The sequence below is a fragment of the Enoplosus armatus genome, chromosome 22 (assembly GCF_043641665.1).
Source record: "Enoplosus armatus isolate fEnoArm2 chromosome 22, fEnoArm2.hap1, whole genome shotgun sequence".
In the NCBI taxonomy this organism is placed as follows: Eukaryota; Metazoa; Chordata; class Actinopteri; order Centrarchiformes; family Enoplosidae; genus Enoplosus; species Enoplosus armatus.
Genome location: NC_092201.1, coordinates 4,093,184 through 4,120,717, shown reverse-complemented (window position 1 = coordinate 4,120,717; position 27,534 = coordinate 4,093,184). Strand labels below are relative to the sequence as shown.

The window sequence follows — 27,534 nt, the reverse complement described above, 5'->3', positions numbered from 1 at the left end:
ACTGTTAAGCAACAAGACATGTTACATTTTTAGACTAATACATAAATGCAGTGTGGTTAGAAATACACTAACGCCCGGCTGTTACACCATTATGTGGTTGTTGGACGTCTCATTTCACAATCATGGGTATTAATAAGGCGCTCTGACAGCCTTCACTCTCCTGGGAAGTCTTTCCATGATGTTGGGCAATAAGGTCTGGCTCAGTCAGAGATTTCTGAATTCTGAGAGGTTATATTCTACATGAAGACACTAGTTTCTGCTGGAGTTAGAAGAGTTTTTATTATCTGTGCTATTCTCATTGAGGGAGGGGCTCAGTTGGGTGGTTAACTCCCTTTCAGTCATATCTGATCAAAGCACACAGTCCTTATGAAGTGTTTGTTGTAAGACATTTTTTAACTTGCATTATTGGGTATTTTCTTGTTGTGGAGAAATACGCATGATTTGAAGCCAAGTTTTCAGGGGCTTTTAAGATTTTCCTTTATTGGATTAGCCCAAAACAGCCCAGATTTAAAGAACACACAGGTGTCCACACACTTTTGGCCACATATTCTATGTATAATGAAGGTAAATCTACGTCTGAAGCCAAAAATATGACCACCTTCTGTTCTTCTTCCAGGGATCACTCCCATGTTGCAGCTCATCACAGCTGTGATGAAGGATCCTCAGGACCAGACCGTGTGTCACCTGCTGTTCGCCAACCAGGTCTGTTTCATTAGCCAGGATCACGTGATGCGCTGATGTTTGCAATATAAACACTATTAGAGGTTTTCCTGTGTACTTGGCAAGGAGTGGATTATACCAACAGAGGTGGAACATAAGGGTCCTGAAACGTGGTTCTTCCTGTCCTGTCACAGACTGAGAAAGACATCCTGTTGAGACCAGAGCTGGAAGAGATTCAAGTCAACAACCCGGACCGGTTCAAGCTGTGGTTCACCGTGGACAAAGCACCTGAAGGCAAGTTCCCAGATAATAACAGACTGTATATCACTGTTGACGACAATATAGAGCTTTGTCTCGCTGACGTCTCGGGTATTAATTTTGAACGACTGGAAGTTCTTGTTCACACCATCAGCGTGCAGCGTCTTCTTCTCATTTATACCTGTGATATTGTTCTCATATTTCCCCATGTACTTAAACTAGGGCTGCCACTAACAGTACTTTTCATGATTAGGTACTTTATACACTACAGGATGGTTCAACAGTGAAGAACTGCATCATATTTTATCTTATGTTTTGCATAAAAATCTAAATCTGAACAGGTCATTAAAGTTCAACATTTCTCTCTGAAGGGTAGTTAAGTTAGTATAAAATGAAAATACTCAAAGTACAAGTACCTCAAGGTTCTCAATAAAAGCCAACATGCAGATTTACAGATAAATATTTAACTTAAAATAAACAATGAATAGGATTACATACACTAATATGTTTAATACGTTTCTTTAATTTTCTACAATATTAAAATGAGCTTATATTGAAGGTGTTCAGGCACAAACAAACAATAATGATAAAGATACATGTGAGGCTGCTGATGAGAGAACAGGCTGCAGGTCTGACTCCACTGACCGCAGGTTTCTGGTCTTGTTGTTCATGTAAATCATAAATATGATGTTGGCAGACGAAACCCGTCCGTTGAGCTGTTAACAGAGATTAAATTCAGTCCTGTCAGACAGGGTTGAGGGCTGAGGCTCATCGGTCCTGTCAGACAGGACGAGGGCTCAAATCTTTCCATATCTTGCTCTGACTGTCACTATTTTTCTGACTGCGGAGCCAGAATGCGTTTTGATATGTTTGAAAATGTTAACACAAACCCTAGTTAATATAAATGTTGCAGAATTTTGTGTTGAAACTTCATTAAAAATGCACAATAAAATAAAATGTTACACGAGGCCTCGAGCAATGAACGAATATACTGGATGGAAAGCTAATAGAAAGTCTAATTTTCTCGTCACTAATAGAAGCTAACAGAGATCCTAATGAACAAACTTTGGGGCTTTTTCTGTGTTTCAGACTGGGAGTACAGCCAAGGCTTCATCAATGAAGACATGGTGAGGGACCACCTGCCGCCCCCCAGTGACGACACTCTCGTCCTGATGTGTGGACCTCCGCCTATGATCCAGTTCGCCTGCAACCCCAACCTGGACAAAGTCGGCCACTCCAGCAGCCGCAGGTTCAACTTCTAGACGTCCGTCCGCACCGAGGAGTCGAGGTTGGGACATATAAGGGCGTCCAGTTAATTAAAGCATTAATGCACTCGTACAGTTGCGGTGGGCATTGCACTAAGTATATTTATGCCATGATACTCATCATGCAACAGAATCACAGCACGGACCAATTCTTGTAATCAGTAAGTGTCATGGACGAGCAGGAAATGGTGAATATTTGAGTGAGTAGAGGAGGGTTTTTCTGATGGAAAATGACTGTTGGCTTGGAAATATGGACGTGATTCCAAATCTGTCGCAAACGAACCGTACTGTCCTGCTGCGGCCACATTTTGGTTTCAGTATCAGAGGTTTACTGGCTGTTTTCCGAGTGCCTTAACACTTGCAAAGCTTTTTTTTTTTTAATGCACATATACAGAATTATTGTGACCACTTCATTTATACAGAATTGTATTAATTATTACATTAATGCTGTTGAGAATGTGTTACATTTATAGTTCGACCTGCCGGCTATCTATCGTGACGTCAAAGATGTCGATATTTTGCTAAAACATGTTCAGTCATGTGGTTACTGATGAAGTGTCTTTGCTGCAAGTCTGGCAACCGTGGCTATTTGTGTTTGAATATGCAACATAAAGATCCTAAAGCTATTGAATATTTGATGCTCTGATTATTATTTTGTGTTATGATGGCTCTACTGTCAGACCTATAAATCATCAAGTGTTTGATCATAACTGTTGTAGCCTGTTGAGCAGTCTGAGAGATGCTCCTGAAACTGAACACCAAAAACAAAAAGCGTTTCTCCTTTTTTATTACAAAAAAACAAACAAACTTAAAAACAATGACTTTGGTTTCCATGTTTACTTTCAGTCTTGCTGTTTCTTAAAATAATAGTTTGGCATCTGGAGAAAAACACTAATTGGCTTTAACGCCAAGAGTTAAATAAGAAGATCAGTACCACTCAAGTATAGAGCGAGGAGTTTTAGCTTAGCATAAAGACTAGAAGCAGAGGGGAAAGCTTCAAAGTCCACCTACCAGCACCTCCTAAAGCTCACTAATTAACTCATCTCATTTGGTTAATCCGTACAAAAACAAATTTAACAACAATTTGTGGTTTAAAGCGAGTTAACTATTTAGTTGTGGACGGCTTTGGGATTAAACAGAAGAGATGCACGTTAATTAGTGAGCTTCAGAGAGCGCCAGGCTAGCTGTTTCCCCCTGCTTCCAGTCTTTATGCTAAGCTAATCACAGCCTGGCTTTAGCTTCATATTTAAAAAAAAAAAAAGCAGACACGAGCGCGGCATCGACCTTCTCACCTAATTCTAGAAAAAGAAAGCTAATAAGTGTATTTCTCAAAATGTCAAACTATAATACATTTTCTCACTTCCTCGAGTGGTGTCCAGCCATGCAGATAGTTTTGGTTTTATTCGTCCAGGTTTTGAGATATTGGCTTAGCTTTGTGGCTCGATACCACTAGAAGTTTGCTGTAATGTAAATGACCTGATCTTAAAGATAACATAAAGCAACTTTACGTACGACAAATGAAAAAAAAAATGAATGACTGCAGCGGAGGACGTGAACATTTCCACTCTAAAGAGAAACACAGCTGAGCGTGACTCCTCCAAAATAAGAGGGAGAAACAACAAAAACAAAAGCTTGAATAATAAAATAAAAGCAGAAAGAGGTACATTAATGCAATAAAACCTTGCATTTTCAGTTCATGCACTATATTTTGGACAGCTTCAATAAATATATATATGGTCAAAAAAGCTACGGCTGTATTTCTGAATGATGAAAATGCTGTAAAAGGTCTCACATGTTCTACTACAACGGTTGGTGGGAGGTGGAGGGATTTGGACTCAAACGCCAGAGTTATCTATGTTTTCTGCCGCGTTGACCTCAGCAGGGCAGACCGAGATCTCCTGGAAAAACTCGTCGTCCTTCAGCATGCTCTGAAACACAGAGAGGACGAGAGAGAGTGAAGGAAACTCCAGAGATGCACTCACAAAGTCATGTACAGTGTGGTCAAACAGGAGCAGGTCAGTGTCTCACCGTCAGATTGTTGATTCCCTCTGAAAAGGCTCCTATCTGTCTAACGGTCCCTTCAGAGTCTTCCATCTGCCAGAAAATACACAAACGGAGGGTCAGACAGCAGACGCATCATCAGATACAGAGTAAAGAAACTCATTCAAATGCTTAAAGCTGAAGTAACTCTTCTGGATATTTTGTTAAGAAGAAGTATCTCCGTACCTGTTCCAGGTGGTCCAGGTTTTCCTCATAGATCTGGACGCCCCTCTGGAAGCTGCTGCTCTTGGGCATTTCTACGTTCATGGGGCAGACGTACTCCTCGCCATCATCCTGACGTTTCTTCCTCAAAGTGCCAAAACCACCGAATGAGAGGCGTCTGGGCTGGAGGAGGGAAGAGGAGACAATAAGCAGCTGGACAACGTGGCGCTGATCGAGGAGCTATTTCTTTGGAAAATACAGTTATTTCTCTTCTCATTGAGAGTTTGATTGACACCACTCCCATATCTGTCCGTTCAATATGAAGCTGGCAATTAGCTTAGCTTAGCATAAAGACTGGAAACATGGGGAAACAGCTAGCCTGGCTCGGCCAGAGTATATATGTTTATATCTTGTTTGTAAGTTAATGTAAAAACAATATAGATTAAACAAACAAGACAGAAGGTGTTAATCAGTGATCTCTAGAGGGGCTGGTACATTTGGACTCTGTATTTCACAAATACTAATTACTATTCCAAATACTATTCCGTGAAGGAAATTGTGAATAACAATTTCACTACTTTCTGATATTATCTGAAAATAATTGGCATAATAAATAATGGTTATTTAGTTTTTAAATTTGGCCACAAATTAGTCGTATTTTCCAGGCTTGTTATTTGTTAGTGTGATAAAACCATATAAAAACAGCATTTAGATGGTAAAAAGAAGCTAAAACTTAATTTAACACAGTGTAAGGTTTTGTTTTTTTTACATGAAGCAGCTCCTGATGTGGACCACACGGTAATGAATGTGTCAGTTGAGTGACCGACTGTGACGTCAGTGTGGAAAATGTCCTGCAGGACATAATAAGTGAAGCTGATGTCAGAGAGATGTGTTTGATGCAGTGCGCCCGTCCGCTACCGTCCACACTTACCTTGACCTTGGCGGTGGCGGTGAGGACGTTATAGTCTGGGTTTTCCAGACAGTCCTGTTTGAGCCGCTGCGCCTCGGAGCCGACGAGCAGGTGGAAATGTGTTGCCAGGTGGCGTCTCAGCAGGGTTTTGTTTGGAGGAATGTTGAGCAGAAGGGCGAGCGCTTCCACGTTGAAACGAGGTTCCAACACCTTCAGAGGGTGCAGACATTTGAGAAAACATCATGGTGAGAGGTCAAAAAGGGAAACGTCAGAACAGAGAATGTTTTGTTTTTTTTATACAAAATAAACTGTGTTGTCTTTCTAAAATCATGAAGTCAGGCAGGACACTGTACGAAGGGGACCACACTGAAATAAGTTCACTTTTTACTTTCACTTAATTCTGTCTTATCCTGGACAATCTGTTGTTTGCAAACACACTGTATAGCAGGTCACACATTACTGCAATGTGTATATCTATTCATTAATATCATTTCTCAAAAAACATCTTCAGAAAGAGGCTAAAGTTTAGTCATAACACAAGAAAAGATTCCTTTCTGTATACTGTTGCCATGGACTACAATGAGCTACCTCCTTCAGTCGAAGCTTTTAAAGGCTAAACTGTTACTCATTTCTTCACACATCAAAAATTTAAAAAAAAATTGTAAAATATGCATGTACACAAAGACACACATATATCCCGACGCTTACACCCACATATATGTAAATTAAAAGCTAACAAGCCTGTGAGGGGAGGTAGCAGTTAAAAGCTTATATACACATATATATATATATATATATATAAAAAGGTATAATATAAGTTAAAATGTGCCTGTACATGTACCCTAATATACCTAATACCATAATACTTTTTTTACCTTGTCTGCTTTCTAATAAAAGATTAGGAATTGTTCATATGATTCAGTTTTCTAGTTGTTTAATATTTCTGACGGTGTAAACACCAGGAACAACAATGACAATAAGGTTCAGGACTGATATGCTGTAATTTTATACATTTATTAAAATGTTTCACGTACGATCTCAATTTCATCTAGTTCACCTAAAACCTTCTAATCCTGATCCCGTCCCCACCCGTCTCACCATCAGCCCTCCATGAACGCCGCTGCCCCTCAGATTTGGAGCGTATTCTGCCAAATCCACAGACCGGAGCCACTCCATCACTCTGTGGTTGGTCCACTGGGAGATCTCTGCTGGCGTGATGTTGTTCTGGACGACGAAGAGGGAATAAAGATCCAGATTTCAGGGGCAGATACATCCAAAGCAGCTTTAAGACAAAAGGGAAGAGAAGAGTACGGGTCGTGGCTTCCTGTGTGATACCTCATCAGAAGGTCGTCGCCTGAGACAGTTTGCTTCGTAGGAGTTGAGGCGGAGGACCTGAATGGCCCTCTTGATACTGAGATGATGGAGAACACTGCCCACCTTCAGAGACAGCAAGTCCTCCTGGGAAACAAAGAAGAGATTACAAAGTCACGTCCCCTGTTGGATGATTTATTCAGTCAGAGTATTAAAGAGTTATTAGGAAGACCTTTGGCCAAAAAAACGTTTCTCGTCACTTTAATAACAGAGGAGTTTTACAAGCTTCCACACGGACTCCAGTGCAACGTGAAGAGGTTTTAAAGCTCACCACCGTCATGTAGTGCAGCATGCGTCCGTCAACACGAGCCTCATCAAAGTGACTTTTGTACTGCGGGAGGCCGATGTCGTCCAGCCACCCTGAAATAAACATCAGTGCATTTAGTTTACATTAGAAGTCATGAGGGGGGAAGCAGAGTCGTGATTCTTAAGTAAGACGACATCACACTCACTGGTCACCCAGTTGTGGTCCAGTCTGCCCTTGAGATCGTCCTCCTCAGACCCCAGAGCCTGCAGAGCCAGCTGCAACTTCTTCCTGTGGAGAGGTTGCTTCATGCACAGCTCCTGGTCAGGTAAACAGGAACACATCAGACACAGGAACCCTTCAGCATCAAAATATACCTTCCAAATGTAAAAGGACTCATTATGCCGTACGGCCCATTTCAGAATAATGAGTATTATATTATTTGATCATCATTACTGATGCATTAACGTTTAAGCGTCACTAATGTTGCAGCTGGTAAAGGTGGAGCTCATTTTAATGACTTTATATAGTGCTGTGAATCCCCCCCGTGGATCAATAAAGGTTAAGAATAAAGTTCTTAACCTATAATAATACATCATAATCGATTTGTTGATTATATTTTGTATTATTCATTTGAATTTGCAAACTAACAAAAGTTATCAAATAAATGTAGTGCAGTAAAACGTACAATATATGCCTCTGAATTGTAGTAGAAGTACAAAGTAGCAGAAAATGGAAATACTACTTTCCATCACCGGCAAGTGAACAGTGAGTTTTGGGAGTATAACAATATTTACATGCTGAGTTTCAGAACAGGCCTTGCAGAGAGTGTGGATGAAGTAAACAATCCCCTACCTTCTCCAGATCATGCTGCGATGCCTGCAGTAGTGTTTGTCCCGATTTGATCCAGCTCTGACCCGGGGAAACATACAACCCGAGGCCCTGCTCATGCAGCCACTCATAAACATCATCTTTACTCCACCGCGAGAAGGGAACATCGACAGCACTGACGGGGACAGAGAGGGAATATGAATCATCGTAAATCAGCTGGTACAACCTTTCAGGAGACACACAGACACAACGGCTGCTGATACGATGTGAATAAAAAAATGGGGTTTTTTTTACACTGTGTGAGAGGTGACACCTCTGTGACACCTACTTGTGTTTGGATTCACGTGACCAGCCAAGTCGAGGGCCGGCTGTGGCTCTGACTCCGCCCCTCCTGAACTCCATCTCTGCTGCATCATCAAGGTTGAAGGAGGTAGAGTGACTCCTCTTTAGTCTGCAGGAGTGTTACATTATAAATTATCAAAAATACGTCGTCTTGCGTGACTTTAAATACAGCTGACAAAGACTGAATGTTACCTGCCAAAGAATTTCCTGAAGCCTTTGGACTTCTTCTTGGTTTCAGGTGAGGACGGCAGAGGTGCTCCATCATGGGATTTTCGCGGAGGAACGCCAGCCAAGTCCAGGTGCTCTGTGCCTTTACGTTCCGTCTCAGCTGTAAAAATAATAGAAAACATGTTAAACATGACAGAAAACATACTTTCAACGAGGCTGGACAACCCACCACGTTTGAGAACAGATCAGATCAGAGAACGAAAGGACTACAGAAGCACCACTACGACCCAATGTTAAACTACAATATAAGCAATTTAACATGAGCATTACAACTGACTCTAACCATGCAAAATACCATGTATCAAGTACCATGAAAATCGCTTCATTGCAGATGGTTTTAAAGTCATGGATCAGGGACAACTGGGCAGAAACACCTCACACCAGAGCAAGATACAAGAATCTCCAGAAAAACATCTTTTCAACGATGATTTAGAGCAGTGATTCCCGACGTTTCTTGTGAAATGCGATATAGCTTTAACCCTTAAAACAATTCAAAAGAAGCTGCTCACAATTAATAAACAAGCAAACTGTGACGAGGGTCACAAGTCAGAAAGGTTGGGAACCACTGATTTATGGAAAAGTTGTTTATCTTCCAGAGAACAGTATGACAGCTACAGTGAGCTAAACGGTCACACTGCAGCGTCAGTACAGTCTGTATTCACATCCAGCTGTATCATCCAGAGCGGCCATACTGCAGGCCAACGAGGCCACTCCGCTCTACTGTACCTAACGCAGGTGCACTGGCACTCCGGGAGCGATCTTCACAATTTACAGAGCCGTGAAAGAAAGACGAGGATCAGTAACAAAACACAAGACAGCATGTGATAAATTTCAGGACGGCGAGTGGATAAGGAGCTCAGTATCACCCAGGTTCGGAGCGCTGGCTGTCTGCTTGCCTCCGCGCAGCTTGAAGAAGCCACGGCCGAAAGAAGAACGAGCCTTCTTGGGACCAAAACTCTCATCGCTTGTGGTGTTTGCTTTGGTAGGAGGTGAAGAACCTGCTTTATTTTTGGCCTTTGAGAAAGAAAATACAGGACAGCAGAAAAGTCACGATAAGATACTTCACCTTTAAACTCCAGCAGTAAAAGAAGTAAATAAAATGTAGTGGCACCATTTAACCACTAGGTGTCAGAGCAGGACTATCTACAGGACTCATACAGCGGCTCCTGTGACTACGTGAAGACTGATACACTCTTTCATTCAAAACCAGGAGAAACTACTCACATTGATTCACATTCAAAGGTCAACATGAAAGTGAATGAGCACTTTGGCTTTAAGCTATTGGAAATAACATGATTATGTTAGACTCAGTCAGGTCTCTGTAGTCCACCAGAGACACCATATGTCCACATCAGAGGTGGTCTGGTCTTACCTGGTCTGTGCTGCTCGGCTGTGGGACGTCTATGGAACTGAAATAACAAGAACAAGTATTTGTCAGACATATCCTCCACATCAAGTACAGAAGAAGTATTGTTACTTTGCTGACATACCACGTGATTAAAAGTCAGATTACTGCTGTAAAAGTTTACTAAAATAAAAAATGAAGTCCGTGTAAAAGTGTACTGATTTCCCTAAAACATTTAAATGCTATTCGACAGTCTCTCTCATGCAAACAGAACAAATGGGTCCCTTATTTGACACAAACAAAGCAAAATTAGATTCCTCTTTTCTGCTCACTGCTTCACAATATGACGATTAACAATCTATCTGAGATGCACCGCTTAAAAGGTCAAGCCGCTCCCACACAGGTGTTTTTACATGCTTGATTGTCAGGACTGTTTAATTAACATCTTCCCGACCCTCCGCATAGTTTTGTTGCAAATACTAAGATTATACTTATTGGTACATGGAGTCAGGTGACCTCACGTTCCCAGTATGACTATGCCCACCTTCAACCTGAGCAGAGGTCTAATCAGCCAGAATAATGCAGGTACGAGTGACATTTATTGAATGCTAGATTAATGCTAAACAATTCCAGCACAAGAGTCACTGTTATTAGTTCATTAAAACAACAATAATCTGATGTTTCAGTCACAAACCGTTATTAGAAATGTCTGTGAACAACAGATTTCTGTGTATTTAATAACATGTTTTTACCTTTCAGCTGCCTTTAACTGTCGTTCTCTGTCCAGGTCATTCATTTCAGAGAGCACTGCTATACATGGAGTAGACTGAGACGGACAGACAGACAGACAGACAGACAGACGCACAGGAAAATAATACATGATTAATTGAACATATTTTCTCAACAGCAGAAGATTTACACAGCTCAACGAATAATAACCCGAACAGAAGCTCTGGATTCCTGGGAGAAACAATTTCAGAGTGGGAGGCTGAAACTGAGCTTTTCTAAAAGGAAGTCTGCAGTCTGGGGTTCATCCTGTGTGAGAATTGTTTTGACAGAGGTTGTGTTTACCTCGCCAGAGCTCCTTCCTGCCTCCCCCACCAACGCCAGGGCGACCTGATCCACCTCCATGGACACAGGAAGCGAGGGATCATCCGGGATATCGTCATAGTCGTCTTCCTTCAGCGTCTCTGAGGGAGGACGGTTAGGACAGTCATCAGGGATGCAGCGTGAAGCCACCAAGCTTGTTCAATTTAAAGTTTATCCACCTTTTTACTCTGCAATAAACATTCATGATATCAGATGATTATTTTCCTTAATTGTTTCCTTTGAGATCTACCTTGGAGAGGTCTTTCTGGTCTCAGGGTTTCCAAATAATTGCACATTTCATTGTTTATGATATATTTCTATGTACCCTGTATTCTTTAGATCTGTGTCAGAATAAAGATTTGCATGTAAAATATATCAGCATTATTAAAAAAAGTGAGGCTGCAGCAGAGAAAACATGTTCTACAGTATCTTATGATATCTTTGGCTCAGTTTTCACAACAGCATTAAATGTGGAAAGAGCCAAACCTTTAAACACGAGATATGTCCTTACAAACAATGTGCTTGTTATGTTTATGGATCACTGAATCAACATTGTTTTCTTTACTTAACAGCATTACCCTGGTGTGTCTGTTTCAGTAGTGTAGACTGTGATATAATGTTAGAAGCTCACTAGCATCATGTTGTCTTGCATGAAGGGAGGATTTACTGAGTCTCAACCTCATTATTTATATTAATTATAAATAAAATAAAGCTCATTTTGTCTAACTGCTATTTGTATAATCTTGAGCTGCAGACTTTGATGAGAATTAGTGACTGTTTGACAGCATTAAATTGATAATAAACTGTTTATTTAAATGAAACAATGATTACACTTTAGTGTATCATCTAATTTGACACAGATGTTTTCATGTTGGGTGCTGTGTGAGACTGTGAGGCCAAAATTTGGAGTATAAGTGAAACTCTTCAGTATTGATGTAGTGACGGCGATGCAAACTGTAAATAAATAATGAGTAACATTAATGTGTATGATATTTAAACACAGTCTGACCTTTGACCAGCTCCTGCACTTTCTTGCACTTTATAAGCGACTCCTCCAGCTCTTTTATCCTTCGCTCCTGTGGATGAAACACGCATCATGTTCCAGTTACGACCGTCTTTAAGTAAATCAAAGCTAATGACCACATCACATCACATCACACTGTACCTTCTCATCGTTGGACGACGCCAGTGACTCCAACACCCTCTTCATCTTTAACACTTCTGTATCTGAAAAAAACAAAACAGGAGATTTATGCTTGTGGAAAGTTTAGTTTAGCGTCAACTCCCCCTGGCTCTGAGACTAGCCGGCAGAAACCAGAAATAATGAAGCCGCTGGGGCTCAGTGTGTCAGTCAGTCGGGCTGTTGTTTCAGCTTGAACTCTTGATTCAATCATCACCACAAATTATACAAATTATACCACGAGAATAATGACATTCTGTGTGTTTTACTAGGAGCACTACATAATTAAATAGGTGCCAAACACTTGGTAAATAATCCAAAGCATGTTTATCTACAGGGCAAACCTCATGCGAAGTCTAAAGTGTGTTTACGAGAGTAGAAATCATCATTACACTGAAGTAGATGTGTAGGGTTGTAGTTTGAAACCATTTAATCAATTAGAATCCAATACATTAATGATGGATCAAATGATTCCATATATATGAAAGGGGTCACTCGTAGTGACGCAGCAAACGGAGCATTTTAGCATCCTTCAGCTTTGGTTTCACGACCCACAACTTTACAGTTTTGGTTCAGTCTCACGTTTATCATCAGCGTCATTTCCATTATTTGCAGCTGTTGTCAGCAATGAAGCTCTGGTGAAGCCACTGTATGTTATCTGTCCATCACCAAACAGCAGACAGACAAAGTTGGAAACTAGCTGGTGAACATAGTGGAGCATTTTGCAGCTCAAGAGACATATTTCCCTCAGGAGTTGGTGGAAACCAAACAGGGAGCTAAAAAGAGAGTTAATATTGTATAATTGTTTGCCATAACAACTTTATAAAGAAAAAAAATCAATCAATTACAACTTTATGTAACAAAAGTTATGGATAACATTGAGAACTAAAACTCAAATGCAGAATTATAACCCAGTGCTCCACAGTAGATCATGTAGTAGTCATGGCGGCCTATTGGTTGGACAAACTTGGGTTTATGCTCATCTGTATTGATAAAGTTCTCTTGAGCAAAACCTCCTGTTCTGTCAGTGACTTTTGATCTTAGTGAACAAAAGCCAGCAAACAGCATATTTTTGAAGTCATGTCAAAATCTTCGGTCAGAGGAGCAGCTTTACAGACTTGGTGTTGCATCAGGTTATACTGAACAGCTTGTGTTTACAGGCAGACACGTATAAGAGACTCCCCTTTATGTAAATGGCATTCGTCTACCATCAGAGGGGATAAGATAAGGCCAGCAGAGGGAGGAAGGAGTAAAACAGCCAGATATGTTTGGTATGGAGCCTACAGACAGACAGATAAGGAGTTAAGGCCTCAAATCACCTCATTATAGTTTAGACTGTGTGAAATGTAACATAGTGAAGAAATAATTAATGAGGAAATCCAGATGAAGCCTTTATTTCTTCAGGAAGGTTGCTGCAGGGGGATCGGGTGTCGTTGGAATGTGAACTGTCTATTTGTGTAATCCTCATGAACCTTTTTGTAATAAATATGAGTTGGACTCCCAGACGATTATTAAAGCAGCTCCCACCTCCCTCTCCTCCATCAGCTCGGCTGTGGCTCTCCACCCTCAGTCTCCTCAGCTCCACCTCTCGCTCCTCCAGCTGCCTCTGCAGGAGCTGCAGCTCCTCCTATAAAAAGGAGAGAAGATCAGTAATTCTCATCACTTTATTTGTGAATCAGAGTAGAAGAATAGAATCAATTTAGTCTAGGTTTTCATTTTTGCATTTGAACACATATTGCTAAGCATAGAAGGCATATACAAACAAAGTGCATCATAATTAATGTAACAAGGCACCCAACTAATGACTAACAACTATTTTCTAATTATCAAATTAATTGTTTAGTCTATAAAATGTCAGAAAATAGTCAAAAATTCCCCAGAAGTCCAACGTAATTGAGGTCTTGAGATGCCTTGTTTTGCTCGACGAACGGTCCAAAACACATAAATATTAAATTTACGTCACATAAAACAGAGAAACATTTCAGAAGCTGAAGAACAAGAGAAGGCTTGTCCGTTTTTTCAAAATAAATTACTTAAATCATTAAACGATTATTAGTTTTGTTGTTTATTCATTTCTGTCGCATCATTCCAGCACTAACCATCATTTACAAAGAGACTTCAAAATCGAAGCAGCAGCGATTTCCTGACTTTTAGCCTCTAGTATGAGTCCAGCCACACTAGCTGATGGCTCTAGTGATGTCCGTCGGTCCACCACTTTGGATCAGACTGAAATAATTCAACAGCTACTGGATGAAATCCCTTAAAGTTTTGTACAGACATTCATGTCCTTAATAATCGTTCATGTAGCTCCAATACTTTGGTTTATGACTAAACACCTGCAAAACTAATGACATCCCCATCAGCATCAGTTGTACTTTGTGTTTAGTGCTAATTAGCAAATATTAGCATGCTAGTAAGAATTAGTCGCTAGGTCAGTTTGTGATTTAGTTAGTTCAACCTCCTGTGCTCTATTTAACACACTGTGTGAGATGATTCAGTGCAAACTCACACTATTCACTACTGTGGACACACTGAAAAACTGGACACAAAACAACTCAGAAAGGTGCTTATAGAACTACTTAATGAAATTATGAAGACGTACCGATTAACAAGATGTGTAGCTTTATAATTGGAGAAATATACCGTGACTAGAAAATGCTTACCAGATATAAAAGCGACTTTGAGTGACCTGAGCAAACAGTATGATTCTGTAAATACGTTTCAGTCTACAGGTGTTAATAGAAGAAAAAAAAGAAGAAGCTAAAAGAGGATTTGAACCTGGTACAAATCCTGAAACCGGTACAGGTGGAAGCACTTACAGCGAGCGTGGTGAAAGTCAGGAAAGCAGTGTGCAGCAGTGGAGAAGGAGGAGCAGGTTTAGAGGATCTTAAGGGCCAGAAAGGAGAAGAGTACAGGCTGGAGATTAAACCTTGTTCACCTCATCTCCAGTGAACCGCTCAGAGCTCCACTTTGGACGCTTCACAGGTTAGCATGTTGCGGAAAAGATGTTAAAAATCACAGTAGAAAAGGGGGGAGGAGGAGGAGCAGAATGAGGGAAATCACAAGGTTTTAAACATGTAATGATGCATTTCAAAAGGATAAAAGTTAATTCAGATCTCCCGTCATAGTGTCTGATAACTGGACCTTCAGCAGTGACACACTCACTTTGGTAGCTTTGAGTTTCTTCTCACACTGCAGTCTTTCATTCTCTATGTCAGTCACCCTGAACCGCAGGTCCGTTACTTCCTGGTACAAGCCCTGGGGAGGAGAAGAGAACTCCCATCACCCATTAAACTCTGAGAGAAATCTGCACTGGTGAGCTTTGTGGAGACTGTGTGGGAGAAAGTTCTGTATCTTTTAACAAGGGGGGAGATTTCCTGCCAAAAGTACCAAACATTAGTTTCAGACTTATGTCCCACAGGAGAGAATTTGAGAAGTCCACACATGGAGACAAATCCTGGACTAAAAGGGAAGCGTCATGGTTAATTACTGTGAAACTATCAGCAGCAACAGTGTTAGGAGCCCTGTGCTTTTTAAATGTGATGTGTGTTGTTATTTGGGAGCACTTGCACATCACTCTCAACTTATTTTAAACTTTAAACTCCAGGTTGTTTTAATTTTTACAGGCGTAGTCATACATTGTATTTTTCAGGATTAATGGGGTTACTTACAAATGTGAGTGGCACTATACGTATACTTTTTATCAACAAGAAATCAACATAGTTTAGTGTTTCATACCAACAGGAAATGATACAATACAGGCAAGAAATACTTATTCTCTCTGGTGCTGTCTCGCCTCCACCTGCAATTTATTTAAAAGTGTTGCTGCTGTGAGCAGAGCCTCAATTTAATTTGTGCATTGCATTGTGGGAGAAGAGTGTCCATCAACAACACACTCAAATAATCAGGCTTCTGTTACTTTTCTAGTGGTAACACAGTATACAATCAAAATTAGCAGCAAATTAGTATGTGTGGGCTGAGTAAGAACACCTAAATTGTGGGCTACATCTGACCATGTCATGCTGGATTAGCTACCAGCAGTTCCTGTTTGCACTGAAACCATCGATTTTAAGATAACACCTGGAATACTTTTAATAACAAAGTGTGAACTTGATCATTATGCAAGATTTCTTAACAGATTTATGAATGTTTATCCTAAACAGACCAACTGTTTTCACTGGAAAGAGTTAGTTGCAGATTCTGGCGGTGTGTGTGTAACAAAATGCATCAATCAGAAGCTAAAGGTTAAACAAATCGGAGTACGTCAGCATTAAAGCTTAATGGAGGCTAAATGGATAAAAGGTTAAATACATGCAATTTCATTCAATTCAATTCAACCCTTCAGGCTTTTACTGTCTGGAAACACCACATAATATTCTCCCAGTATAAGTCCCAGCTAATGGCCAGAGTGTATGGAAACTATAACTCTCACAGTGGTGTGGGTGTGTGTGGGTGGGGGTTCTGGCAGGAAACAGCTGCAGGAGCACAAGGGGTGTTTAAGCCTCTTTTGTAACCCCTAAAGAAGTTCACCCTGCACCACATGACAAACCTCCGAGTCCTCCAGCCGAGTGAGACAGACCTTTGTGACTTTAAAACAATGACAGTGTGGCTGCCAGGATTCACATAAAACAAAGTGCAGGTGCAACTGAGAACTAATCGGAGGTGTACCTCATTGTCCCTGTGATCTCTCTCCACAGCCGTCAGCTTCAGCTTCAGACTGGACACCTCGGTCATCAGCTCCAGCTTCTGGGTCTCCAATGCCGTCCGGTTCAACAGCTCCTGCGCAGCAAGACGCACACTTTGGTAAAGCTGCACTAAAATATTAAGGGGAGAGGATCACAGTTTTTGAAATGAGCTGGCTACCTGTTGCAGCAGCTCCTCAGTAGCATTTAGTTTCTCCCGATGATGCTCCAGGCAGTTGTCTAGGTCCCGTATCTTTTCACCTTGCACCTCCACCTGGTCAGTCAGAACACTTACCTGGACAATGGTGAGATATTAGTATTAAATAACAATTTATGAACTAGAACACACTCAGAGAGAACCTACTGCAAGCCCTTTAAGGCCATGTTATCGTCTAAAATATTGTATTTTGATGATAGAAACTGTTTTGAGACGAATGGCCGTGGGGCTGAGTGCCACAGACAGGGCAGGGACGCTGCTGAGGAGGCTGACCGCCAAATTGATGGTTTCGGGTTTTTTTCATAGGACTTGACATCACATAGACATACAGAAAAATACAAGCCTTTAATTTCATTAAATTGCAGTAGTACCATCTCTAGGTAGAAAATATCATCATATTTTGCAGAGTCACTTGGAATAGATATGTACACATCATCTAAATTTGGTTGCATTTGCACAATGTGTTCAAAAGTAATTTGTAGAAACATTTTAGAACCACTTGTAGAAAAGGGTTATAGCTATACCAAGATATATATATATAGATATAGATATATATAGATATAGATATTCTGCTGACAAACATACAAACCAACAAACTGGGACTGAGAACGCGGCCTCTTTGAGGAGGTAATTACTTGAGAGCAGCCGCGAACAATACTTCGTAATTGCCTATTCAAGAGCAATTGTTCCTTTGTTTTGTGGCTACAATGAACAGTTTTGCTCACAAACCTGAAGAATAAGACACTCTTTGTCACTCTCCAGTCGTGACAGACGTTCTTGGTAGACTGCTTCTGAGCTGTGGCCGTTAGTCTGCAAGGAGAAACAATACGTGTTGATTTGTGTTGAATAGAGTTTATTTCTTTCGAGATGAGAGCTTATGAAAAAAAAAAAAGGGGGAAGGCCTTTAGCTGTCATGTTGAAATACGGGTCTGGCTGAGTCCAAATAAAAATACACACCAGCCTTGAGCCACATAGATTTTCTAATGTGTGCATACCACTTAAGTGTATAACCATATAACCTCCCTGACGATGAACTCGCATGGTTTTCCCTTGAAGAAAAGAGCAGATATGCCAGAGTTTTCAGAGAAACACGTGAGGGTCAATAGTGTTCTCATATGCAAGTGATTTGAAAATTGAATCAAAAGCAAACTCTTCTCTCAAATATCACACATGGAGAGACGAGCCAGTGAGGGAAGAAAAACAAGAGGCTGGGCCTGAGTCAACGTGAGTTTGGAAGATGGAAACTATTTGCAGCAGGACTCCTATAGAAACTCCATCATTCATGAAGCACGTCATAACAGCGCTTTTACAATAAACAGAGTCACGATATAGGCAAAGCAGCACGATCAAGAGATGCAGAGCAGATCAGAGGGTGACTCATACCAGTCTTAAAACTGGTATCATCATACACAGACATGAGCTACAACAAAAAAAATGACACGCCTGCACAAAAATAAACTTTGTCCACAAGAGTCATGATGACATTTTCTCTCTGCTCAGTGACGAGAAGAATCAGAGACCTCATTTAGACTTCATGTGTCTTGGGAGGATCAGGCCGCCAGAAAATATCAAAATAAGAAATGCAAATATATCCAAGAAGCATTCGAGATGGATTCAAATCCGATAACTCTGTCTCATTAAAGCGACTCCAGTTATTTTAAAAGTCAAGTGTAACCGTGTATTAAATATCATCTGGATTTCTTGCGGACACAAGACACTTGAAATGAGTGTAAACGGTCGCAGAGAGAAATACTCCAATCAAAAGTTACAACACCTCAAGAAACAAGAAGTAAAAATTAACGTCGAAGAGGAGTCTGATTTTCTGGCCGACACGTTTTACACTTCCACTTACAGATGAAAACACATAAAACTTTCAAAAATATACACAAATATCTTTTGTTTCAAAGACATACAACAAGGACCACACATGGAAGGTGTAATGGAAATAGCACTTTTACCAGTCGTCCCTGCAGCCACTCTGCCAGCCCCTCTGCAGTGGAATCAGGGATCTGACATCGCAGGTTGTCCCTCTCCTCGTTGTCCATGAGCTCCAGCGCTCCCCGCAGGTCCTCCAGCAGGTGCAGCACCCGAAGGCCACCCAAGAAAGGTGAAGTGGGTGACTGGCAGTCAAACAGCCCGTTGGAGTAGTCCATGGCCTTGGAGCCTGGAGAGATAGAGAGGAAGCGTTCACAAATCAGCTCATTGGGCTGGCGGGCTGTTCAAAACAAAAATCTAATTTGTTGGATTCTCACAGACTCTCAAAATGGCAGACTTTGACAAAAAAAAGGAAGGATTTACAGCCAAAGCCACATTTGGTGCTGATCTGTGGGTGTGGTGGGAGCAGCATGACTACTCAAAGCTGTAAAATTGTGTCTGTCATCACATGCTACCAAACGTATTCATCTGGTGCGATGACATTAAACATGACTACAACTGTTCGTACAAAGAAATTCATATGCATTCTTCTCATATGCATCTACAAAGCCATGCGTACTCATGGTTTTGTTTTATAAACCTCAAACGCTGGGAAAGAGGGTGCCTGATTTCCTCTCCCATAGTTAGACAAAGATGAATGTAGACAAGCCCTGAATCAGTGTAATTCATTGGTGATTGTTCATAGTGTCAGAAAACAGTTAAGTTGAGAGCATACTGCATTCCTTACAGTAATTAATTCGTGTACTTGTGATTACGTTTTCTCCGTCCATTACTTTGCATCATGGTTGGCCAGTGGTCTAATACATAACAGCAACGTCTGGCAGGGGAAACTTTTTACATGTTATCCCGCCTCTCTCCACCTACTGATGTTCTCTTCATTAAAAAGGCATAAATAACTGAAAAGAGTTTGATAATTACTGCTGTTTACTTACTTCATTTAATAAAGTATTTTAATTAGAAAATGCCTTTGTATCAGACATCACTTCCTCTGAGAACATTCAGTTTTTTAAGTGAGTTTTGCACTGAGGACAACTTTGAACACTCCTACTCAAGCTAACATTTCAGCATAATAACTATATTTTAGGTACTTATTCTCTCCACCCATGCATAAACACAAACACACACTCATGCAAACATACTGGGCGAGCAAATGTTTATAGGGCTTCTATCGAAGCATCATGTGACACAGTATAAGCAAATAATCAAAATTAAATCTCCTCCTGTATCTGTGGAAAACAGATTTTCTGATTTATCTTGGAAGCAAATGCAGCAGCGTGTTGACTGAACTCGAGTGCACGACGTTCCCTCGATGTTCCAGCCGACTCCACACCATCTGTCATCTGTCTTAAATGTCAGCCATAATGAAGATGTCCAACGGTAACAAAGAGGGAGCTAAATGAATAAATATCCAAACAATCATGGCTTCCCCACAGTAGCGAGGGAGTGGGGCTTGATGACGGCTGTGGTTTCTGCGGAAACAGGGGGGACTGGTGGGGTTGTCATGTGATCAGCCGCCTCGCTCCCATTGGAAAGGTCAGCGCTATAATTACACACATCAGCGGAAAAGTAGGGACTGCTGTGCTCATCTGCAGCGGCACAAGTACCCAGAATGTGGCCAAAAGTTCCCAAGCAGAAGTTTGTATTCCAAACTCACAGAGCTTGAATAACCATTAGTTTCCGTCACTGCGGGGACAATGGAAAGTTGCTTTCATTTCTCATGGTGGAGGAATGCAGTGGAAGGAGAAAGGGCCAGTGATCCAGCAGCACAACTTCAGCATTATTCCAAATGTTTATATATATTCAGGAGGATTAAATTAAACTGCTGGTGAAGTGGAAGAAGAAGGGCACATTGTGTTACCGTCCACTGGACGTAGTATTCCCAGCTCGCTATTCAATGGTTTCCAGATGTGGCTAGACCCCATGGTATGCCATGCCCACTTAAAAAAAGAGCTATAGCCAGGTCTTAAAGTCCGAGTGTACAATGTGGTTACCTGCTATGATGCCATCCATTTGCTCCAAGGCTGCTGCCAACATCTCGCTGGCGTCAGACATCATCTTCGACTCAATGACTCTGGAAGAGAAAAGAAGAGTTAAGACAAAGAAACAAGAGAGAGAAGAGATGAAGGATCCATGAAGGACTCTGCCAAAGCTAAGCCATTAAAGAATAACAGTCTGCTTTAAATTCAACCACCCTACTGACGGGGGGTTCCCCAAAGTTTACAGTAACCAGCAACATGAGAAATGTAGGCAGCTGTGTCTGCAGCTGCAGGGTTTTTTTCTGTATTTTTCCCAAATCGTAAACAAACCTTAAATGTGTGTTTATGGAAGCAAATATTAAATAAATTAGAAGGTGGAAACAGAAACGTTTGAGCAATTTTACAAACAACGATTATCAGAATTGTTGCAGATTAAATCTCTGTCTATTGACTAATCATTTCAGCTCTAATTATCATCAAGACTTATATGCCCGCAGTGAAAAGCTAACAGATCAGAATCCCTATTAGAGAATGTTTTGTGTACACAGAAAATTAATCAGAATTTTATTTTTTAACTATTTTGATTATCAATCAATCAATTTAATCCCCACTTCCAGATTCTCAGTTGTGAAGATTCCCTTCTTTTCTTGTCTTATGTGACAGTAAACTGAATATTCTTGGGTTTTCTGGATTCTGTTGGTCGGACAAAACAAGACATTTTCTGACATTTTATAGACTAGATAATTAACGGATTCTTCAAGAAAACAATCAGCAGATTAATCAATAATCAACATAATCGTTAGTTGTAGCCTTAATCCCTATTATGTGTATTGCTCAGATCAGTTTCAAACTAAAAAGCCTGCTTGCATGTTTTTACATTTGATAACTGTGTTATCACTAATCCTGTTATGGCACAAGCTCTCATTCATCCTTTTCAAATGACTGCTGCATTAAATTAACCCTGCAGTCTGTGCCACAAAAAAAAACTAGCTGCCTGAAAGACAAAAAACAAAGATCTCCAGGACTTATTACCCAGAAGGCCTTATTTCCGGCGGTCACGGGTGCTCATGGGCAGGCTCCTATCTGGAATAATGGCACTATTCTCCCAGGGGTCTCAGGCCTCGTAGCACTGGCATGCTTGGCATCTCAAACTTCCATAACAAAGTTGGACAGTATCCCCATGACCGCTAGAATTCAAACACTTGTCACATGTCTCTCCGTTACTTGTATTGACCACTTATCACTTCAAACTAAATCTGATTTAAAAGGGGTTGAGATAGTATACAGTATGTGGAGAGAGCAGAACTAACAACATAAAAACAGAGGCTCTACTTGTTCCCATTGTGGGGGGGGGGGGGGCTGCAGGGTTTACTTCATTTCCTCCCTCTCTGGGGTCACAGTGTCACACCCAGCAGGGTAAAACATGGGCAATAAGAGCCTAATTAAACCAATAGACTCAATATGAGCTGGGGGCTGCTGCTTACACAAGGGGCCTTAAGTGCTTCGATGCCTAATTTCAACAACACCCTCCACAGGAAGGGGAGCAAGTTTCTTCCAAAACATCAACTACACTACACTGCTGTGTATTTGCAGCACTCCATATTATTCGACTATGAACAACAACAAAACAGGACTTCTGGTCAGAAAAATACCAGAAAATAACTCCGATTTCAAAACAAAACAACCTGCTTTCCAATTAAATTTAACACTTCCCACGGGATATTCAGGATGGAGGAGTGCCACAGATACACATTTTACTACAAATACTTTTTCCTCCGCAGGTATTTCCACAGTTTGATGGAAAATAATCACTCACTCTCACCAGGGTGGACGCTGTATTTGGTCAGCTGCTTGTTTCACCACGTGGGATAAATTTAAAGCTTGTTCCGTTTTCCAAAAAGAGATGTTTTTTTTGTTGAGAATCCAAATATTTTCACTCTCCATGTGAAAGCAGAAAACAACAAATGGCATGAAGAGAGAAACACTGGTGTGTGTTGCCTTATGCTCTAGTTGTACTGTCATCTGGTCATGATGCAACCACGGGGGTAAAAAGCAGAATGAAAACATTTTAGGATACAACAAATCGCAGTGTGTCACCATAATTGAGGCTGATCTCCTTTCCCTGCGGTCTTGTGATGAAGGCCACATCAAATCTGTTATTATGAGTTTCCTGAGAAATCCCATTCAGTGGAAAACAACACACGTTATCGGTCTCATCATTTATGTCTGAGACAGAATCACACCAGGAGTTCCATATGCTCTTGTGCTGGTCATGTGGCAGAAAATGGGATTGAAGCTAGCCATGTATACCAGTCTGTCTCAGAAAACCAGACCCCCCCCCACCACCCCTTTAAAGTGCCAGACTGAGACATTTTCCACCTCTTTTTGCATCAGTGATGAGCAGGTCATCCATGAAGAGGTTTCCGACCAAAACCTCAAGAGGAAAGCCCACGAGGGTCCACCTCTCCAGCTACGTGAAAAAGTGCCTGTAATGATGATTGATGACGCCACGCAGTGTAGGAGTGAGCATTGCACACATTCCTGAGCAGGTTAGTTCTCCCCACAACCAAACACTAATGCCTGGTACTGACATCCCCGCCGACCTCTGTGGCCTCAACCCCTCCACCCCTCAGATAAAACCCTGAGGACTTTATTCAGTCAAAAACTAAGACATGAGTCTGTTTGTCAATTCAAATCCTGAAAAGACCAAAACTGATTAACAAGTATTATCTGTGTATCCAAACCCTGATATGTCTTATTCCTCTGTGCCCCATTGCTGTCCAAAAACTATTAAAAACATATGTTATTACTCACACTAAATGTGCATTAATCCACCACAGATAGTCCCCAATAAATGCACTATTTACTCCTGTGTGAGTTACGTTTGCTAACAGATACAGTAGTCAGCTGTTTTAGAGAATTACTTTTCTTAAAAATGAAACCATATATTTGTAACCCATCTCAAAAGATTTACATATTCAGTAGGAATGAATGGGCTTGGGCCAACCAACAAGGTAGAACCAGAAAGTGCAGAGAGATGGATTAACATATTGTATGTTTTGTTTGTTTTTTTTGGTGAGATTTGTTGAAACTAAGTGAAACAGAATAACACTGCAATTATCCTTCAACTGATACTATACAGGGGTTGTACATTTCACTCTTTTACCTCTAACAGAAATATGCTTTTGGGAAACATGATGGATGAACAGACTTTATATTCTGAAAACGGCTTGCCCATTCATTTCTGTCAGAACAATATAACTTCTCATTAGCCAACCCTAGCTTACTGTGTGCCAAGTTGAAAATGTTCACATTACAAAGACATGAATAAAGGACTTGTGACAGCTTCTTCAAATTAACTTCTTTGTCCAAAATGATAAAATCATTGCATGCTCTGAATGCACTTTATTTGAGGCTTGCATACAGTATAAAACCACATTAAGAACACAAACATTCACACAAACTTGTTAAAAAAAGAAATCAATGCCATGTACCTAAATGCATCCGACAGAAGTAATATTTCCAAGTCTATTTTATAGAAAGACAAATCTGGTTCCTGAGGCAGTAAAGTGGCTTTAACATCAACCAGATGGGGAGAAAGAGATATGGAGGGGGAGGGATAATGCATCTGAAAAGAAAATAGGCTGGGATTACTTGACCCTATGCTGAGTGGTCAGGCTCTAACACACACACACACACACACACACAAATACACAAACACACGCCTCTGCTGGTGCCTCAAACCCTCATGTTCCAATAGCCTACGTCCAGCTGTGGTACAGATGTGCATTTCAGAATTGGACTGGTTCAGAGTAGTAATAGAAGCAGCATTAGGTGTAACACAAGTAGTAGCAGCAGTCAAGAGTCATGGTCATTGTATGGTGGACAATATTGTTGCTTGTTGGATAAAAAAATAAAAGTCAAAATCAATCAAAACAAGTTTTAATAATTTGCTTTCCACTGTTTGGTTCAGGAGATACGATGCAAAATACATAATTCGGTTATGGTGGAAAGTAAAATGGCTGTGTATGTATACTGTGTGCTTGTGTTGCTGCCACTACTCTTAAACCACTGATCTCCAGTGGCATTTGCTTAAATTCTTTACTCAAGACAACTATCAAACTTATTATCAAGAGATATAGGACAGCATCCAGAAGCCACTTCACTTTAATTTAGAAAGCTTTGCTGTCCAAGTTGTCAAGATATCGACTGTCCTTCGTTGAATTTACAGCCAATAACAATGACAGAGGATAGCACCATAAGTACCTCATATCCTCATACACTACGGTCTTTCTTGTAAGAGATATCTTGATTTCAACAATAATTTCTAAATAAATAAACCTTAATTAACTTAACTATCAGTGGTATTAGCAAAAGTAGTTGTAGGAGTCAGCATAGTAGTAGTGGTACCAGTAATATGAGCTGTAGCAAAGCATTAATTACAGTATTTGCAGACAGTACTGCATCTCAATTAGGGTTGATAGGAAATCATTTTTTCGCTGAATTGTTTTGTATATAAAACGTTCATCTCAACCACCAGTCAAACACCCTGCCTTCGTTTACACTTCCCCACTGAGAGGAGGTCAGGTGACTTTTAGTTGAGGTCAGACTGTTTGACAGAAACGCCAGCACAGACTTTAAACTTTATTTCTCACTGCAGAAGCCGTGGCAACGTTGAAGCACTGCACAAAACAACTCTTTGTCTTTCAGAGACTCACATGATAGCACCGCTGAACACTGATCCCAAGTTATTGCACTTTTTCCATGTGGCCCCAACTACATCACAGTCAGAAAGAGGATTGTGGAAAGGGGGCAGGAGGAACTGAGTAAGACCTCACGGCAAGCCAAGAAAAACTGCCTTTCATTGCTTTTGTTATCGAAGTCTTAGCACAGAAGCAGCAGCCCTCTCTAAGTATGAAGTCTTATTTAGGGCATAGGTTCACAGTTGCTGCTGTAAGCTTTGACTCAGAAGAAAAGTAAAAAACTGCAAATAGTGTTCTGCAATAGTGCCCACAATAAATGAAACCATAAAAAGGCTTAAAACAGAGGCATCCCCAGCCTCAGGAAGACCTTCACTCAGTCCTGTCAGGAAGCATTTCCTGGCACATTCTGGAGAAATGTCTTCCTCTTCGTCAGAAATTGCCGTTTCCTGCTAACAAAATTAAAAGCTGAAATCCTAAAACGCCACTTGTACAGCTCATCCATAAAATTTAATTATATTCCTGCGAGACAAATGTTTCAGATTAAGTCAGGATTTTAATTTAATTTCAGAAGCATGTAAACATCCCAATATATCATGTGACTTAAAAGCGACACCTCCCTTCTTTCAAAATGCACCACCACAAGAGTGCTGTACCAAGAATGCAAGGAATGCAAATGTCAAGAATAAAAGGTGGCTGACATGGAAATGCCCCCCCCCCCCCAGTCGATCCTCTTGACACGTGGCTTCAAGAAAAATAAAAATGTAAAAACTAGAAAACTTTGGGGTCTGTGCCATGTTGATCTTACTGCAGGCCAAGTTCACTGCTAGTAGTAGCTAGTACAAACTAGTGCAAATAATGGACTTTGTCTCCTCTCTACCTAACTGAGCAACAAACAAGTGCCTGTTGCCAGTGCCAGGAGATTAGATGTATTTATTTGTGTCTTAAACAATCCCTGAACAATGTGAAAATGTGTTTTATTATGCTAGTTCTCCCTCTGCAACATCAGATGTGGCTGTGCAAGCAAGTGTGCACCAGCATGGGGTTTCTGGGCAGCCACCCGTTAGCCATGAGAGTGTGGCGGGATACAAATATGGTTATCGTCGGAGAAGGAAATAAAATCCTTTGTTATGCTTTCAGTCTTCTGCCTGGAGGCCAAGTCATCATTAGATGTATGCAGAGTGGAGGGCTGCCAGCAGGTCATGCAGCCCCTCTGAAGAGAGGTTTTTCCTGAACCTCTGTATACTACAGAGGTTTACCCAAACAAAGGCTGCAGAAGTCTGAGACTGATAGTCAAAGAAGCTGACACTGGACCAGAAGCAGCTTTAAACTGCTGGCCAAACTGAGTCTGACTGGAGGTTCACCGCAGTGATTCATGATTTGGCTTGTACATTAATGGACATGTGATGCATAAATTAGCTCTGGTTAAATTAAAGAAACGTTTTCACATGCAAAGCTAGCACGATTCAACTTAAAAGCAACTACAATGCCCTGAAAAGTACCAAATCTGAGGAAATGTTACTTTCTCTGACAATTGTTTTCTTTGTTCTTCTCTATGGATGATATAGGATATTAATTTAAGTTTTAAATGTGGTTTTTTTTGTTCATATGAAAGCACTAGAGATGCAGCTGTTGGCTTTAGTTGAGTAGTATAGTGATTCTGCCATAAACTAAACGATACAATTATAATTAAACATCATAACAACGCTGCAAGTCCCAAAGATAACAGCTATGGGAATTTCTTCTGATACCAACAAAAGAAAAGAAAATAATAACCTTCATAAAATTAAACCATGAAACACAATAAATACACTTTAACCTCGTTTTTAAATCACCACAAATGTTGTAAATATTAGATAATATTACGAACAAGGGAAAAGTAGCTAAACTCTTGTTAGTACGTTAGCTAACACAAACACTTTGTATTTAGCTACGTTACGTCCAATTAAAAGGATTATAACAGAAAGAAATGCCTGACTTTTAACACAATTAAGCTAGCAGTCCAACGAAGCCTCCATAAACAAACCGTTAAAAACTAACTCTGTTTCGAAAAGTCATTTAAACTTCGGTAAACTTACAGTTTTCGACCAAGAAAAGTA

At 40.6% G+C, this 27,534-nt stretch overlaps 2 protein-coding genes across 2 annotated transcripts in view; one reads left to right on the top strand and one right to left on the bottom strand.

Moving 5' to 3' along the window:
- LOC139304779 (NADH-cytochrome b5 reductase 3-like) overlaps window positions 1–2,814 on the top strand; it is a 5,330-nt gene extending 2,516 nt beyond the window's left edge. Inside the window, exons 7-9 of the mRNA XM_070928650.1 lie at window positions 617–702; window positions 855–954; window positions 2,008–2,814. Of these exons, the coding sequence (XP_070784751.1) occupies window positions 617–702; window positions 855–954; window positions 2,008–2,180 (359 nt within the window). The 3' untranslated portion in view covers window positions 2,181–2,814. The remainder of the gene's footprint in view (window positions 1–616; window positions 703–854; window positions 955–2,007) is intronic.
- On the bottom strand, window positions 1,528–27,534 carry LOC139304778 (liprin-beta-1-like). Its single transcript, XM_070928649.1, has 27 exons — window positions 27,514–27,534; window positions 20,751–20,830; window positions 18,783–18,988; window positions 17,554–17,634; window positions 16,789–16,902; window positions 16,594–16,704; window positions 15,091–15,183; window positions 14,864–14,902; window positions 13,453–13,552; window positions 11,911–11,972; window positions 11,755–11,821; window positions 10,728–10,846; window positions 10,409–10,482; window positions 9,684–9,720; window positions 9,178–9,325; window positions 8,276–8,411; window positions 8,070–8,192; window positions 7,766–7,916; window positions 7,119–7,230; window positions 6,938–7,026; window positions 6,631–6,753; window positions 6,394–6,519; window positions 5,317–5,505; window positions 4,410–4,568; window positions 4,212–4,277; window positions 3,976–4,111; window positions 1,528–1,634 (listed from the first exon to the last, which is right to left on the bottom strand). Exons 2-26 carry the CDS (start codon window positions 20,812–20,814, stop codon window positions 4,019–4,021), a joined length of 2,682 nt encoding a protein of 893 aa, XP_070784750.1. The 5' UTR covers window positions 20,815–20,830; window positions 27,514–27,534; the 3' UTR covers window positions 1,528–1,634; window positions 3,976–4,018.

Coding starts and splice junctions, on each gene's coding strand:
- LOC139304778 (XM_070928649.1), bottom strand. CDS start 20,814: ATGATGTCTGACGCCAGCGAGATGTTGGCAGCAGCCTTGGAGCAAATG. Junction 14,903..15,090: donor AGAAACTCAAAGCTACCAAA/GTGAGTGTGTCA, acceptor TAACCTGTGAAG/CGTCCAAAGTGGAGCTCTGA. Junction 10,847..11,754: donor AGTGCAGGAGCTGGTCAAAG/GTCAGACTGTGT, acceptor GTCCTCCCTCAG/AGACGCTGAAGGAAGACGAC.